This window comes from Periplaneta americana, chromosome 6 (assembly GCF_040183065.1).
Source record: "Periplaneta americana isolate PAMFEO1 chromosome 6, P.americana_PAMFEO1_priV1, whole genome shotgun sequence".
NCBI classification, from domain to species: domain Eukaryota; kingdom Metazoa; phylum Arthropoda; class Insecta; order Blattodea; family Blattidae; genus Periplaneta; species Periplaneta americana.
The window spans coordinates 16,227,619-16,245,870 of NC_091122.1; the positions used below are offsets into that span (position 1 = coordinate 16,227,619).

Here is an 18,252-nt window from a genome sequence, read left to right on the forward strand (position 1 = left end):
AAATATGGTCGAGCATAAAAAGTCGCATGAAACTTGCCTATAATGGTAATTAAGACGCTCATATGAAAATTATGAAACTCGCTTGCGCTCGTTTCATAAACATACTCGCGTCTTAATTACTACCATTATAGGCTCGTTGCATAATGTACTATTATTTTACGTAATAAAAAATGACGAGAAATATCGTTGGATTTGCTTTGTGCACAAGAATTTCGAACACGAAAAGTAACATATTACCCGCTCTGGCGACAGTATACTTACTCATTATGAAGCACGTGTAAAGCAATGTTAATTATTTCTTTCGCAATAGAATTTGAAGCAGTCGTATCTAAATGAACACTGGCTGAAACTTCCTGCCGCCTATCTGAGGACGGTTTGGTCAGAAGTTACATACTTCTGATGTAACACTTTACAATTCACGATACCTTCACGCCTTATTGTCGTGGTTCTTAGTCAGCTGACAGGTTACTGGTTGCGACATGCCTGTTAACAAAGCTATTCTGGTAATTAGCAACAAATTAAGTTGACAGTTTGGCGATGAATTTGCGACCTTATCGGAGATTTGAATGCGCTGTGTAACGTAATGTGTTGTATTTCAATGAGTCTACAGGCTTATCGTAACATAAACTCATTCGTCACCACTAGGGACTGGGTTCAGTTTATATCTAAATTAAATGCTGAATACAATATTCTGAGGTATGTATAGAAACTATGTTCTTAGCCGGCGATTTCACGTGCATTTGATAAGTTGAAAAATAAGTTGTAGACTACATATATTTTCCTGTTTATACAAGAAATGTTCAAAGAGTTACTATGCACACCGAGCCCAGACTTGTTCACATCCTGTTAGTTACTGACCTGGAGGTAGAGCGGGTCCACGACGAGAGCCGAAGTGAGTCGTATTCGGTCGCGGACCCACATAGTGGAGCAGTCGAAGTTGACGAGCAGCCACTTGTTGGGGTTGGTGTTGAAGGAGTCCGCGTACTCGATGCCGCTCAGCAACGGCTTCAGCTCCGGGCAAATGAAAGCATTGCCTGTGAGAGATAAAGCATTATTCTTAAAGACAGGCGAGGCTATATGAGACAACCATTTTTCCGATATATTCTTCTGAAAAACGCAACTGTAACATCTTATAATACGGTGACTGCATAAGTAAGGAATGTTTTACACGGTATTCTGCCTCTGCTAGACGCACTATGGAAACGGTGACACATAACTGCTGAACAGAAGGGTGCTTATCACCACCATAAATGTTATTCAGATTTATTGGCTGGAGAAGAATGCGTGCGCGACTATCGGTGGAACTTACTTACTGGCTTTTAAGGAACCCGGAGGTTCATTGCCGCCCTCACATAAGCCCGCCATCGGTCCCTATCCTGAGCAAGATTAATCCAGTCTCTACCATCATATCCCACCTCCCTCAAATCCATTTTAATATTATCTTCCCATCTACGTCTCGGCCTCCCCAAAGGTCTTTTTCCCTCTGGCCTCCCAACTAACACTCTATATGCATTTCTGTATTCGCCCATACGTGCTACATGCCCTGCCCATCTCAAACTTCTGGATTTAATGTTCCTAATTATGTCAGGTGAAGGATACAATACGTGCAGCTCTGCGTTGTGTAACTTCCTCCATTCTTCTGTAACTTCATCCCTCTTAGCCCCAAATATTTTCCTAAGAACCTTATTCTCAAAAACCCTCAATCTCTGTTCCTCTCTCAAAGTGAGAGTCCAAGTTTCACAACCATAAAGAACAACCGGTAATATAACTGTTTTATAAATTCTAACTTTCAGATTTTTTGACAGCAGACTGGATGATAAAAGTTTCTCAACCGAATAATAAGAGGCATTTCCCATATTTATTCTGCGTTTAATTTCCTCCCGAGTGTCATTTATATTTGTTACTGTTGCTCCAAGGTATTTGAATTTTTCCACCTCTTCAAAGGATAAATCTCCAACTTTTATAGTTCCATTTCGTACAATATTCTGATCACGAGACATAATCATATACTTAGTCTTTTCGGGATTTACTTCCAACCCTATCCCTTTACTTGCTTCAAGTAGAATTTCCGCGTTTTCCCTAATCGTTTGTGGATTTTCTCCTAACATATTCACGTCATCCGCATAGACAAGAAGCTGATGTAACCCGTTCAATTCCAAACCCTCTGTGTTATCCTGAACTTTCCTAATGGCATATTCTAGAGCGAAGTTAAAAAGTAAAGGTGATATGCATCTCCCTGCGGTGGAACATAGCACAATATTCATGCACCTTATGGGCGCACAGAAAGTCCACTTGAGCTGCAGTGCTTAGGTATAGTCTTTGTCCCACCCGCTAACTATCAATACGATAAACTAATGTGCAGAGTGTAACGAAAAATTGGGCAAAGCTTCAGGTAACTCTAAATGGTTGTTTGAACATTGGTCCGGAAATGCTTGGTTTCCGAGTAGGGCTTGCAATTATGATCATAGTGCGCTCCAGTAGGCCTACGTTTGTTTGCTGGAATTATTGTGATACATTAAATTTCCTTAAATGAGCTGTTGAAAATTTCGACCTGTTGCCTGAATATAGGCCGCATCTCCTGCCCGAATACAGGATTCGAAAAAATGCTTGGTCTCCACGCTCACCAGACTTCAACCCATTGCAGTTCTTACTGTGGGGATACTTAAAGTTGTTGGTGAATTCGACTCCTGTGGATAATGAAGGAACTCTCCGCCAGCGGATTTTAAAGGCTGTCTGACAATAAGAACTATGCCAGGAATTTGGGAGCATGTTCGGTCCTCAAGACGACGAGCTGAGGTCTGTATTTAGGCAGTAGATGGGCGCTTTTAAAAGTTTATCTAAGGAAATGTAAACAATGCATCAAAATAATTTCAGCAAACAAATTTACTGAAGTTTACTATGATCATACTTGTAAACTCTACTCAGGAATCAAGCATTTCCGGACTCATGTTGTTACAACAATTTTTTTGTTATATACATATATGAGGAATCCATACCTGAAGGTTTGCCAATTTTTTCGTTACACCCTGTATATGTACCGGGTGGATGGGGATTAAGTAGGCCCGTTTGAGAGATGAATCAGGGAAGGGAGTTAAATGTAAATGTCTATATCATTGTGGTGGTTTGTGAATAGTTTGTGAGATTTTCTTAAGAAATGAAAGCGAACAGATAGCAACATTACAACACATGCCACAAAGAGACATTGGTGGCTATGCATTTACTCTTTCCTCTCTAATCTTGCCTCCACTTCTACCCTCTCCGAATGTACGGTTGCCACGTTTTCTTGTTACACACCTTTGTTACCTAGCTTTATTTAAATGAAATCGCGACCAAATCGTAAAAAAATTTTGCCGAGGTTATATCAACGTCGCCGTTGTGCCGGAATTGAATTTTGTCCCGCAGAAGTTCTATTGCACGAGCCTGCCGCATTTAAGCACACTTAAATGCCATCAACCTGGGCCGGGATCGAACCCGTAACCTCGAGGACAGAAGGCCAGCGCTATAGCCACTGCGCTACCCAGGTCTACCCAAACCGTCAATGTTAAGCCACAAACAATAAAGGACACATCGTCACACATCACCTTCCCGTCTCCCATTTTCCCGCATTCCAAAATTCAACTAAAATGCTACGTTTCTGAAACCCTATTCACAAAAGGTCACAATGATATTAAACGTCTATGTTTAACCCACTCCACTGATTCATCTTTCACAACTATCCCGTTTGGTTTTCTTCCAATCTGAATATAGGATTAACACGTTGCAATTAACGCAAAAAATTATGTTTTCGAGATTTGCGAAGAGGTGTCGTAAGAACCACATATTTACTGTCAGCACCTGTATGTCGGTTTTGTTAGTTAAGGGTTTTCAAGTCTCTAAGTTTCTCTATTAACAATTTATGTATAAAACGGTTATGGAGGAGAAGGTAATTATGATACTAGTCATATTTCTCTAGGTGACAGTCTTAATTCTTGTTGTAAATTCATGGGAGAGAGGAAGGATTTTGAGTAGGCAGCAGATATGTTGTGAGTTTGGTAAATAAATATGTCCGGAAAAAATGTGTTCGCGGATATTCTGACGAAGATAAATTTGAAATAGTGTTCATGATGTATTATTATGTGTATAAAGATAACATTTGTCATGTAGTGACACCGTTTAATTTATATCAGCCCATTCTGGCTACGTTATAAGTTGCTGTGGAGTTCTGTCCTTGACCTGTGCACCAACAGGACTGCCGCACGCATCCTCGGAACGGCCACACGTCAGCACAGATGATAATCTGTGAGAAACAGCTTTCTGAATATTATCTCGAGAATCTGCCTCCGCCATCTACAAATATGTTTTCTTTGAAATTGCTGCTGTACCTGCATATGCCCCATCCACGTGCAGCCATACGCCGAATCGTCTGCACACAGGGCCCAGTTCTGTGAGGTTGTCGAATGAGCAGCAGGAAGTCGTTCCTAGGGTTGTAGACACGAAGAACGGAATCAATCCGAGGGCCTCGTCTTCTTCCATTGCCTTAAAGGAATTGCCACGAAGATAACACATACTTTCTAATACGTTTCCCTCTTTTTGTAACAATTCAGTTTATTTATGATGTGAAACAGTATTAATGTGCAAATCAAGATTTCAGGTATAACTCCCTGTAAAGTTGATTTGAATAATTTCGAGGGAAAAATTATTCCGGGGCCGGGCATCGAACCCGGGACCTTTGGTTTAACGTACCAACGCTCTACCAACTGAGCTACCCGGGAACTCTGCCCGACACCGATCGGGTAGCTCAGTTGGTAGAGCGTTGGTACGTTAAATCAAAGGTCCCGGGTTCGATGCCCGGCCCCGGAACAATTTTTCCCTCGAAATTATTCAGTATTAATGTGTATAGTTTATTTTTAAATTATTGTTCAAAATACAGTATATACATTAACGAAATAACTTACTATGCACTGAAATAAGAAGGTAAACGCCTTCTTTATAATTTTTAGGGTTTAAATACCGTATATATACCGCACATGCGTGTACAGTTTGTACAGTCTCAATATGTGTTTCATGTTCTCAGTGGAGGTCCAGATACTGATTAGGGCATATAGCTATAGAGCTGACCTGTAGTACATGTATGCTTGTACACTTAGTTTATCCTAGAAATTAAAAAAATATATATTTAATTTTCTTTGTAAACATTCTTAAAAGAGCATTGCTTTTACGGAATCACTATTGCCACTTAGTGTTGTAAAGAGAAACAAGGATAATGGTATGACTTTTTTATATCTTTTTGTAACAAACTGCAAATGTATCATAAGTTAACGGCAAACTATTACCACAGTCTAGTATATACAGTCACGAAGCTCAATACGTAGTAAATATGCATTCATAGATAGTTGCTAACCACTAGGATCGCTACTATCGCCACTTTACAGACAATGTGAAATATCACCTGCACAGTCTATCGTTCCTAGTACCCTCATAAATTCAAGCTTCGTGACTGTATATACTAGACTGTGCTATTACTACTGCTGCTTTTACTGCTAGGCCTACTCCTAATACTACCACTACAACTACCACCACCACCACCACCACCACCACCACCACCACCACCACTACTTCTACTACAGAACAAGTCAAACCTAAATTCCCAGTATTCTTAAGAAAATTATGATCATGATTTTGTTAATTTAAAAATTAAAAACAATAATTAAAACTTTATGTCTGATTGTTTTCACCTACAATTTCAAACTATTAATAAACAAAGTGTATATAAATTTCCATTAAGTTCTGACAAATAGTTTCTGGGAAAATGGTACCAGACGAAAAAAAATTGTTGTTCCAGTGTTTAATTATTGTCAAATTATGATCATGATTTTGTTAATTAAAAATTAAGAACAACAATTAAGACTTTATGTCTGACTGTTTTCACCTACAATATCAAACTATTAATAAACAAGGTGTATATAAATTTTCATTAAGTTCTGACAAATAGTTTCTGGGAAAATGGTACCAGACGAAAAAAAATGTCACTCCAGTGTTTAATTATTGTCAAATTATGATCATGATTTTGTTAATTAAAAATTAAAAACAATAATTAAGACTTTATGTCTGATTGTTTTCACCTACACTATCAAACTATTAACAAACAAGGTGTATATAAATTTTCATTAAGTTCTGACAAATAGTACCAGACGAAAAAAAAATGTCACTCCAGTGTTTAATTATTGTCAACTGAAGGAAGATAATCCTAGTTACTTATTGTGGGTATCAGTCAACTCAGCAGGATCTGTTTTATGATTGGTGGAAATTTTGATTGTGTATCTGCTATAGTTATGGAGAAAATTCAATTTCTTTTGAGGTAAGCTAAAGCATAAGGAACAGTTGACAAACTCTCCAACTGTCCTTAAAATATGTGGGCAGAATGAGTTGTAAAAATGCTGTACTCAGGGCTGTTTGAGCTAACTGAACTCGTGTACCACGAATGAAGAGGTGGATTGACCTGCATGAGGGTGGCGCCTCGCAGACTGCACTTGTCGTCCGGCTCCAGGATGCGCAGTTTCACGAAGCAGATCATGGCAGCCTTCTCGACGCACGAGTGCGACTCCTTGGAGCAGTAGGCCATGAGCTTGGACAAGAGCACGCCCTCCTCCACGAAGGGGTGCTGCTGCTTGAGCTTCTTGATGGCCTGCGCCCTCGCCGCCAGCATCGTCACCAGAACGCACTCGCTGGCGGACGTCTGCAACACATCGCCAAACAAATGTTAGATAATTCTACTCGGCTTCTGCTATTTATATCTTATATTGTAATACAATGCACGGCATTTATACAACTTACCAGCATTATAACCGGTCGTAGCGCTCGTGTTTAGTGGGGAGATTCCACCGCTCTCTCGCACGAGAGGAAATCGAATCGGTAGTGAATGATGGTAATTTAAGCCTATACTGGGTGTCCATTTTAAGGTGTGTCATGACGTCACTATTGTGAGTCAGCGATTTGAAGCGAGTTTCAGCTTTTATGTCAGAGAAGTTGCCTATTAATCAAGGCGTTCAATCTGAACTTGAGAACGTGTACGGTATAACTTGAACGTCGTAGCAACAGATGGCGATATGTACGGTCTGTGTGCTACCATAGCCTCTTCCGAACTATGTTTTGCGCGGGCAAGTTGTACGCAGGGTATTTGTTATCATCGGTTGCGTACGGCAACATTCCACAACACAAATCAAATGCTCCGTGTCCATGTTGACCGTCGAAGTTAATGTCAACAAATACGTAAGTAGACTAATCGCCGTAACCCTCTCCACATATTCCGACAGTAAGAAAAAACTCACCTCAGTACGTGTTTCCAAACAGTTCACATTCCTGCACTACAGGTGTTACCGTACGTATCGGTGACTACTCTTCAGAATGAACGCCGTACTTGCTAGGCAACTTCTCTGGCACATAAGTAATACGCCTCTGTGGAAGTATAGGAAGATTGAATTCTCTAGGCTCATCGACTAGCCACATGACGGCATACAGCGAGCCATGACACACTTTGAACTAAACACGCAGTAGTCCCGTACAAATAATGCACCAGAGGGACACCGGCCAGAGATCGCATATACTGTATTACGTTGTTCACTACGCCAGGGGAAGGTAGTACGTCTATTCATTTCATTCATTCACAGTTTTCTGTCCAAGGCAGGTCTTTCACTGCAAACCCAGCAATGTCCAATCTTTTCTATTTTCCGCCTTCCTCTTTGTCTCCGCATAGATCCATATGTCTTAATGTTGTCTATCATCTGATTTCTTCTGCCACGAACTTTTTTCCTGTTCACCATTCCTCCACTGCAGTCTTCAGTGGGCAGTTTCTTTGAGCCAACCAATTTCTTTTCCTCTTCTCGATCAGTTTCAGCATCATTCTTTCTTCACCCACTCTTTCTAGCACCGTTTCATTTCTTATTCTGTCTGTCCACTTCACACGTTCCTTCTTATACATATCCACATTTAAAATGATTCTAGTCGTTTCCCTTCACTTTGTCGTAATATCCATGTTTCTACCTCATACAATGCCACACTACATACAAAGCACTTCACTAGTCTCTTCCTTAATTCTTTTTTCAGAGGTCCGCAGAAGGTGCTCCTTTTTCCATTAAAAGCTTCCTGGGCGTTTATAATATACGGTTTATACAGCGAGTACTTTTAGAAATGTTGGAAAATACTTAAATGGCGCTTTTGATGCGGAATCATGCCCTGGACTCTGACGTCAGAACGGAATAGAAGCCACCAGCGGTCGAGATTGACAGTGGGCTAGAGTAGGTGTGGTCCGGGGCCAAATACGGCCCTCCGATGTGTTCAATCCTGGCCGCAGGATAAATAACTTTTATTTATTTATTTTGAAAATATTAATGTATACAAATATTAGACAGTAGTTTACAAATGATAAAGTTAATGGTAAATGGGGAACAAATTTTACCCTTTATTGTTAATGAAAATAAAACGATGTAAGGATGATTGACCCTCAGTATTGCTTGCATACCAATACTATTCACTGCTCGGTGGTTGATTTCCTAACGTCTCTTCTGTTGAACTATTCCATCCTAGCGCCAAACCACCTTCTTTGTTAATACACGACATCTAATTCATTCGCTTGCATATATGATATAAGCATTGTCTTGTATTCATATTGTATTTGTATCTGATTTCGAAGACTACTACGTCTAAGATACGGGAAGTTGACTCGGAATGTCGAGTATTCGATAATGAGTGGTTGTGGAAGTATTTTTTCACGTCGTACAAAAATAGGGAAGTTCGTTTGTCTTATGTTTTTTTTTTTTTAATTTAAAAATGAATATTGGTTTTTAGTTGCATATGATTCTTTTGCATTATTCAGAAAGTGTGTTTTAACTTTATGTTATTATTAATGAGTACTTAATAATCTATCTTGTGCGTTTTCAGGTTAAAAAAAAATGAACATTGAAGGAAAATTAACGAATAAATAAATGCCTTTGGTCCTCCAAAAAATTTTAGTTTCATTTGGCCCTCATGTAAATAAGTTTGCCCGTCCCTGGACTAGAGGCCGTCTCTTACCTGTATTACTCCGCCGCCCTTGCTGCCCTCTGCGAAGGCCAGAAATTCGTCCGGCAGGCCGATAGCTTTTCCTGTTCCGAAACAAAGGAAATTAAAATGAGATGTTGGAATCAGGCTTAGAGCTAGGAAAACTCGTCACATCCTATCTAATCAGAGCAATAAATTAAAACACTGTCATTGCGATGTCCGAACTGGATCCTGTCATTTCCGCAGTTGTGTCTAATCACATAACTCAGGAGCTCCTGTAAACAATCTCTGAGTTCGTTAGGCTTACTCCTCTTTGGTACGGATATAGTATGTCGTATTATTTTTGGTAAACAGTCATATGAAGCCACATCAACACAATGCACTAGTATTGTTTTAATTAACTATGCTTTGAACTGCAGAGTTTATCAGTTTCGAAATCAGCATTGACGAGAAATAATGTTCTGTAAATTTTCCTGCAGCCCTCTATCATGGCCAGGGTTGTTTTGCGTTCCGTAAACCTATATCGATCTCCCAAATTTACTGGAAGAGAGGGGGAGAAGTTGCTCTTATTCCTATGGTTATTGTTATTGTGATGGCGTTGGTGATGGTGATAGCGAATACGATACATTGTGAATTTTAATTTCCACTCTATAACTTTCCAATCTCAATTTTGGAAAATGTTCACTTATACTCGTAAAAAAGTGTCTAATATAATTTAGGAGAAAATAATTTCAATTTCGAAAGTAGTAATATAAAGTTCAGGAAAAGTAATTACATGGAAAGTGTTATTATAGCCTATATCTGGAAAAAAATCTTCAAATCCTAAATCGACTTTATTCTTTTCTGAGTTTGGTATGATTTCTGATATTTAACTTACATTTTCCAAAATTAAAATTGCTTTTCCGAAATTGAGATCAGTTTTGCGAAGTAGAGGTTGAAAAATACGAATGTTCTTGTTTCATATTTTGGAGGAAATACGAGTATTATAAGAATATTATACCCACAGAATCTAATAAAGTCGGAACTGCGGGATAGAACCTAAATATTCCTTCTTAGTATTTTTTGGTTGGTTATTTAACGACGCTGTATCAACTACGAGGTTATTTAGCGTCGATGAGATTGGTGATAGCGAGATGAGACCGAGGATTCGCCATAGATTAACTGGCATTCACCTTACGGTTTGGGAAAAACCAGCTTAAGACCGGTAGGCAAGCGCCTTATCCGACTGAGCCACGACGGTGGCCTCAGTATTTAGAACCAGTAAGATTCTGTCTTTTTTTTTGTATTAGTTCTGTTTATTTGTTTATTTTATTTGATTAAGCACAGTAATCGAGTTGTATTGTAATCCTCAACACCATTCGTCCCCATTTTATTTATTCATCCGTTTCCGTACTCTCTCTCGCTATCATAATATTAGGCCTAATACTCAAGTCAAGGGCTGCCAAGTTAGAAAATTATCTTATGACGAGTTGCCAAACTAACTTACTGTTATGACAAGTGATGTATTCATGTTTCCACGTATTCACTACAGTTTTTATATTCTAGTCATATTTATTTTATTTCTTTTTGTTTCATCATATTTTCCGATAATGGTGTTATATCATGTGATAACTTGAGCTACTTATAATTTTCCTTGCTGTGTCTACCTAATTGTATGCTTTCTACTTTACTATTTTATTATTATTATTATTATTATTATTATTATTATTATTATTATTAACTCATATTTTTATACTTTGTGTTTCTAATTTATTTTTACTTACTGCTCATGTTTTATTATAATAATAATAATGATTTATTTAACCTGGCAGAGTTAAGGCCATACGGCCTTCTCTAACACTCAACCAGGAGTAAAGACTGCGTTACAAAAACACTACAAATTAACAAATTACACTACAATTTTACACATAAAACTGAATAAGATAATAATAATAATAAATAAACAACAAATAAGAAGAAATCAGACATAATATATAACATACAGAAAGAAAGAAAAAAGCATAATAATATGTGAACAGCAGGTCAAAATAAATGAGGCATACAAAAAAAAGACAATTATTCATAATAATAATAATAATAATAATAATAATAATAATAATAATAATAATAAAGAAGAATAGTAATAATGATAATAATAATAATAATAATAATAATAATAAAGAAGAATAGTAATAATGATAATAATAATAATAATAATAATACTAATAGCAGTAATAAAATAGTGCAGTACAAAGCATACAGTGAATACAATATTTCTAAGTACACACAATAAGGAAAATTAAGATTATATATAGCTCAACTTATCACATTAGAGATATAACATTATGCCTTTTCCTTTCTTTCTATATGTTAAATATTATGTCTCATGACTTGTTGTTTACATTTTATTATGATTATCGGTATATGTTTCAGTTTTTGTGTATGTGTGTGCTGTATTTTGTAAATTTGTAGTGTTTTTTGTATCGCAGTTTTACTCCTGGTCGAGTGTTAGAGAAGGCCGTATGGTCTTAACTCTGATAGGCTAAATAAACCATTATTATTTTTATTATTATTATTATTATTATTGTCATTATTATTATTATTATTATTATTATTATTATTATTACTTTGTGAGCTGCGAGAATCATAAATGGCATTTTGCTTCATACTGTGTCGTATTATATGTTGATCAAATCAGTCTGGGAAGTAAAACTATATGGTAGGCCTACTGTTTTACTTAAACGGACTCTAAATTTCCACAGCCTTTAATTGTCTCGAAAACAACGCTTACGGTCTTCTTGATGATTAACAAAACCGATGTTCTCTATCCAAGCACAGTTTCAGTCATTTGTTTTTTATAATCCATTGTTTCTTTGTCTTCAAAATTAATTATATAACTTATATTTTATTTTACTACTAAGATTTATTTAAAATCATCCGTCGTCAAGTGAGGTTGACCACTGGGATCTGGAATTACAACATGAAAATATAAAGAAAAATGAAACGAGTAAAATAATTATTCTCTTTGTACATTAAAACAAATTTATGTGTTAACATATAAATGATGGTGCAGAATTTGAAGAGAGGCCTTCAGAATTTTCATCCCATGTAAATAAGACGTAGCATGAAACAACAAAATATTGTACTAACGACTGCGAAAGTACCTTACCGTACGCCTTTCGAAGTAAACATGACTTTCTATAGTACTTACATTAAAACCATTTAAAATCCTAAAATACGTCTGAAAAGCCTACTTTTACGTTTTAGAACCTAAAAATCTGCAGCTTAATAAGCAGTATTTGATTTTAATACAAAAAACAAAAGACATGTAGGCCTATACAGAAAATCTCTTCCTTGACTATGTATTTTACCTGGTCTTACGGTTAATATTGTACAAAATTTAAAGTTACCATCTATTCCAATTATTTTTGGCGTTGTAACATTTCTGGTGCCGCCACATAGACGAGAATATTTTAACATGTCTTACACGTGCATTGAAATCTCTTCAGAAGTGGTGATAACTAATTTTCGGTGTAGGAAAACTGTATACAGAAACTTTTTACTTTTAAGTCGTGACTCGGTCATTGAAAATTCTTCCCAGAACCCGAACACAAAAAGTGTTCATTGTAGGAGAAGGGACTCGTTTGTACGGTACAGACGTGTGGCTACATTCCGCACATGAAGACGTCCTGCACGATGCCTGACCTCTGGGTCATGAGAAACTTTTTGCGTTCGTGCGCAGACGCAAGCACGCCGGTAACGGCCTTGAAGTAGCTTCTTGTGTCTGCAACTAACATCTTCCAAGTTTCCGTATGATAGCATCTCGTTGAATGTCGCTATGAGTTATAACAAACACGTTATATAAATGTCAAGTTGTACTTGTGTACATTATACGTTTGTATTGGACAAGAATCAAGTATATATTTTTTTTCCCCGAGCATCGGGGAATTAACCCAATGTCTCAGTCACAAAACGTACACAGTATTGTTGGTGTTTTATCATTACAGATAGGGCCTATCTAGTTTTCATAAACCACGGATTCGCGAAGTACGAATTTTCAGCTGATAAACACAAACTTTTATGTTTCAAGCTCTTCCATTTCGGAATATCTTAAGTTTAAACTCGTGAAATAATGAAATACGCAAAATTCTGTGTATACGGTACGCGAAAGTTTGTTTTTAGCACGAATTTATTGGAAATTAGAGTTTTTCAAGAGTTTATTTTACGAAATTTTAATTTAAAATGTCTGAAGATGATATTTATGTATAAAATTTTAAATTGAATGTTCAAACGGTGATGAATCATGGTATGTATATTTCCAATCCGACATTTGCCTTTTGTGACTGAGGGAGACCATCCGAATGCAGTCTCAAACGTTACCGTCTGAACCAACTCGCTCGATCTGTTGTATCATTTCTTACTTTACTTTTTAGAGATTTCCTTATAGGCATACAGTAATTCAATTGAAATAATTAGACTAATGTTTCCATCGTTCTTCTGTGGCCAATTTTCTTTTTATATGAAATATTATATACTAAATATTTAAATGCATCAACTTACGTCACAATGTTATTTGCTGTTACAGTTTTCAATCTAATATTTTTTGCTGTTGAGTTCCACAACTTCACTTTCATTTATGATCATGTTATATTCTGTTAGAATTTTATTTAATTTATATAATCGACTTCTGTAAATTGCTTTCTGAGTTGGAAATAATAATCTGATCGTTGGCGAACATGTCATTGCGACTTTTTTTAACTTAAATTACTTGAATAAAATTGTATATTTGTAATATAGAAATATCGTCGATACAGGATCAATATGATTAGTGTTTTATAATATTTTAATATAGTCTGTGCTCCAGCTGTCTTCCAAAAGGTGTCCTTGGTTGAGATATTGGTATTTACTTAATTTATTGTTGAACTATCCAGAGCCGTATAATACTATCATTGGTGTATTATAAGATTTCAATGTAATTTCTACTGTAGCTTTCTTCGGATTCATATCCATTGTAATAGTGTTACTATCATCAGTACTTTATATAATTTAAATGTTTTCTGTTCTGATTTTTTTCGAAAAGTTTCTTTTACGATCTTTTGACGTTCAATTAGTTTAGTGTTGAAATGATCTGATCCGTATAATAATGTTATGTCACTACTTTGTAACATTTCAGTAACTTATGTTTTCTTCGGAATATGTATTATATGTCTTTCTCGTGTTAAATTCTATCGTACCTGGTTAACATATTTCGACCTGTTATTGGTCTCAAATGTAACACCTGCAACAACTTCTACATAGGACAGACAGGCAGATCATTTCAAACACGTTACAAAGAACACATCACAGCCATAACAACATTACAAAACACTTCCACATATGTAGAACACATTAAAAATGCTAACAACACCTACAGAGACATCAACACAGACATGGAAATTCTACACATCCAACCAAAAAGCTAGAAACTAAACACACTAGAACAATATGAAATATGTAGACACACAAAAACACACCCAAATTAAATTCTCGAAACACAACTCAATTTCAGAACACACACACTCTTTGACTCCACATTACACTACACAAACACATCCCCACAGGAAGCAAAACAAAAGGCGCCAAGACCAGCAACCAGTTCTGAAGAAGACCAATAACAGGTCGAAACATGTTAACCAGGTACGATAGAATTTAACACGAGAAAGACATACATATTCCGAAGTGATACAGTGTTAAAAGTTGTGTAATCAGGATGTATTATGTTTTCTGTTCTGAGCTTCTTCAAAAATGTTTTCCTAGTTTATGGGTGCTTGATGTTTAATAAATTTATTATTGAAATGTTTAGATCTGTATAATAATGTCATTATGATCAATATTTTATACATTTTCATAATTATAAAGCTGGTTGCCATGCGAACACCTACTTCAAGCCGTTTTTCCAATAATAAATTCCATTTTGATTCACTGGAACACGAAACCGGATCTCCGGCTTGGTAAGCCGATAATCTAGCTGTTAGACCAACAGTCTAGTTCAGTTTTTCAAGGATTATGAAAATATACTGATCACCCAACAGTATTATCTTTAATATAATGAAAATATTTTGAGTTCAATCCTTAAGATTTATCTATTTGCAAATGTTTATTTGCTACAATATGTATAAAATATTAACGCTTTCGCCTATTCGGCATCATCAGATATGTTAAAACACGTAATCTAGAACTTGAACACATTAACGAATATACATTGTAATATACATGGCAGATAGATTTTCATGAGTTTTATGTATAATGTAGTTATAAGTAAAAAGTTTTTTTTATAAAATGATTTCAGGACATGTAAATTTGGAAGGTCAAATGTAATTGCATATATATATAACTCATGTTACAAACACATGTGAATAGTTAAATGACAAGCTTTAAATTATTGCCAAGTACGAATATCAGCAATATAAAAGGTTTAAATTGATTTTGTTAATTATAAGTGAAATGATGATTTAATAGCAATAAATTTAAAAGAAGAAATTACGTGTTTTAACATATCTGATGATGCCGAATAGGCGAAAACGTTAATATTTTATACATATTGTAGCAAATAAACATTTGCAAATAGATAAATCTTACGGATTGAACTCAAAATATTTTCATTATATTATATTAGATTTATCTGAACACAAAATGAATTGCAAAATAAAAGTATTATCTTTGCCGAATTTTAATTGAGCGTTGCTAATCGTCGACATGCTCCATAATGTTCTTTGACTGATTGTTCTTTCCCTGAAAGTCTTAAGGTTGGCTTTGTATAACTTTTAAGGTCACACGAATACTAATTAGTCTATTCCTGAACAGTTTGAATTTTTTTTTTTGCTGTTTTTGGACGTGTCTTGTGGTTTCCGTAATGCAGTTGTGACTAGTTCTGGGTTCCTCTGAGGCAGCGCCATGTTGTCAGGGTCGAGGACGCTTTCAGTATTACGTAATGATGTGCGGTCATTGTTTACACGGGTGGTCGTTCGTTTAGAGAACCTGCACAAGAAGCGCTCTACGTTGAGGAGGAAAGAAACAGTAATAGAAGGAGGCTCATCATATACAGCGTGTGTCGTTACTAATATTCCATTTTCCACAGTTTATTTTTTCATATTTCTTGAATTATTTCTGTCTTTAGTTAGAGGACGCCAGCTCTTCCAACCGATTATGAAAACAAGTCATCAGTCCCGGCGTTTTCTTTGCAGATTTGTTCTGGATAAAAAGAATACGAAGAAGTTTTTCCAATCCACTTAGATTTTCCTTGCCATTTTCACTGTAAGTTACTATTTGTTTATTTTCGCCGCATCATTCGTCACTTTTTCTAATGTCGTGTGTAGTGCAAATGGAAAGTAAAATGAATTAGCCTACTTTGTGCCGTGTTAACCGCCTTGGCAGCTCATTTGACAGCGCTGGTTTACGGCGACCGCGTATCCGAATTCAAATCCCGGCGATAGTGGAGCCAATTTGTGGTGAACAAAGCCAAGATTGTGAGGACGTTTTCGAGATTCTTCCGTTTTTTCCTTGTGATTTTACCAGCACTGTATCAACTGCGTATCAGATTACGTTGATTTCTTTTGTGCCGATTGTATATCTTGGTTTTATTTTTGTTTCGTTAATAAATTCATTCGTTCATTCATGATCGTGCCACCTTGAATAAGACAAAATCTTTTCCATGTAATTATTGAGGCGAATGCGCATCGTCGGCATATGGCGCGAGATAAACGTGACGTTAATAGACGTCAAGTGGCAGTCAATGTGTTAATACTGGTAATATCTTCCATTACAGTACTGAATAATAATGGGCTTATCGCGTCTCCTTGGCGTACTGCCTTTCTAATTGTTTTATCACCTGTTAGCTTTCTATTGACCTCTATGTTTGTAAAATTGGTCCTGTATATGTCCCTATCCTGTGAGATGAGTCCATTTTATACATTGCGTTGTTCTAAAATTTGTAAAACTGTGTTTCATTGTAAATTATCAAATGCTTCCCCTTCAGGAAACGCGCTAATGAGTTTTTGGTCATTTTCTTCATTTTTTAATATGATGCCAAAAAACTGTGATTTCTTGAGGAATAATATAAGTACAGATTTCATCGCTCTATCTTTACTCCAAGTTGCATCCCTTGTAAGTGGATACTATGTTCAGAATGCATATTATAAACGTGAAGAGGAGGCAGAGGTGAAATTTTGAACAAAACTGAAGAAAATTTGTTTTTTTTTCCCCCCCCATTTTTTATTAATCTTTATACACTATATTTACATATTCCGATGTTAGTTTTTGATTTTGTGCCCTTTAAAGTATGCAATTAAAGCCAAGATAACTGTATTACTATATTATTCCCATAATAAACTAATACTTATCATTATTTATATACCTTCTCTGAACATATAAATAAAAAGAAATATTGACAATTTCTTACAATATGGTGCATGGAGCATTTTATATCAAACGATATAAAGTTTTATAAAATTATTATTATTTACAGAACTATTGTACTTAGAAAGTTGAAACTTGGTATGTTCATTACTAATAACATACTTAGTATCCATGATAAATTTCAAACAAATGGGATAAATTTTGTGGATTTTGAAATATTCACCTCTGCCTCCCCTTAAAGTGATTTTCCAGCATATTACAGTTTTTTACATTTTAACTTATCTCCTAAATGGCTGCATCTAGAGTAATGAAATTTTATGTACATATTCACAACATATCTATGCATGAAATTCTGAATTCGTGTACAAATATGCTTATTATTAAGAAAACTGTATTTTTTTTATCTGGTAGGAAGTTTAAAATAAAAAAGATCGAATGTTCGAAGTTATTTTTTGCATTAATTAAGTGTATTGACTAGGGAAAAACTAATGCATCATTTCATTGCAGAGAGTCTTAGCTTCGTGTTAGACGTTCAGGAAATTGATTATACAGGGTCCGGCATTCGGTTCTGACGAGTTTCAAATTGCTGTTGTAAAACGACTATAAGGTTTAAAAATTAAAAAAATAACACAGAATGTAGCTTGAATAATGCAATTTATTGGAATGTCTTCATTTTTCTTTTAAATTACACATTTCAAGTGATCCCCTTGGATAACTTATGACCTGTTGCAATCTTACACGAAAATTGTTCATTATACTTTGCAATAAACCTGGGGTTTCGTTGGTCTCTTACACTTCAGCCTGTATCCTGTTCTTCAATAATAATAATAATAATAATAATAATAATAATAATAATAATAATAA

General features: G+C 35.8%; 2 protein-coding genes across 5 annotated transcripts in view; one reads left to right on the plus strand and one right to left on the minus strand.

Annotated features, from left to right (window-relative positions):
- Rpp25 (ribonuclease P protein subunit Rpp25) overlaps positions 1 to 18,252 on the plus strand; it is a 366,206-nt gene that overhangs the window by 214,290 nt on the left and 133,664 nt on the right. The gene's annotated exons all lie outside the window — the stretch shown is intronic.
- The window catches only part of LOC138701056 (aromatic-L-amino-acid decarboxylase-like), a 170,141-nt gene that overhangs the window by 83,637 nt on the left and 68,252 nt on the right, over positions 1 to 18,252 (minus strand). The window contains exons 5-8 of the mRNA XM_069827604.1: positions 9,049 to 9,119; positions 6,479 to 6,715; positions 4,362 to 4,515; positions 859 to 1,034 (exon numbers count right to left, since the gene is read on the minus strand). Of these exons, the coding sequence (XP_069683705.1) occupies positions 859 to 1,034; positions 4,362 to 4,515; positions 6,479 to 6,715; positions 9,049 to 9,119 (638 nt within the window). The remainder of the gene's footprint in view (positions 1 to 858; positions 1,035 to 4,361; positions 4,516 to 6,478; positions 6,716 to 9,048; positions 9,120 to 18,252) is intronic.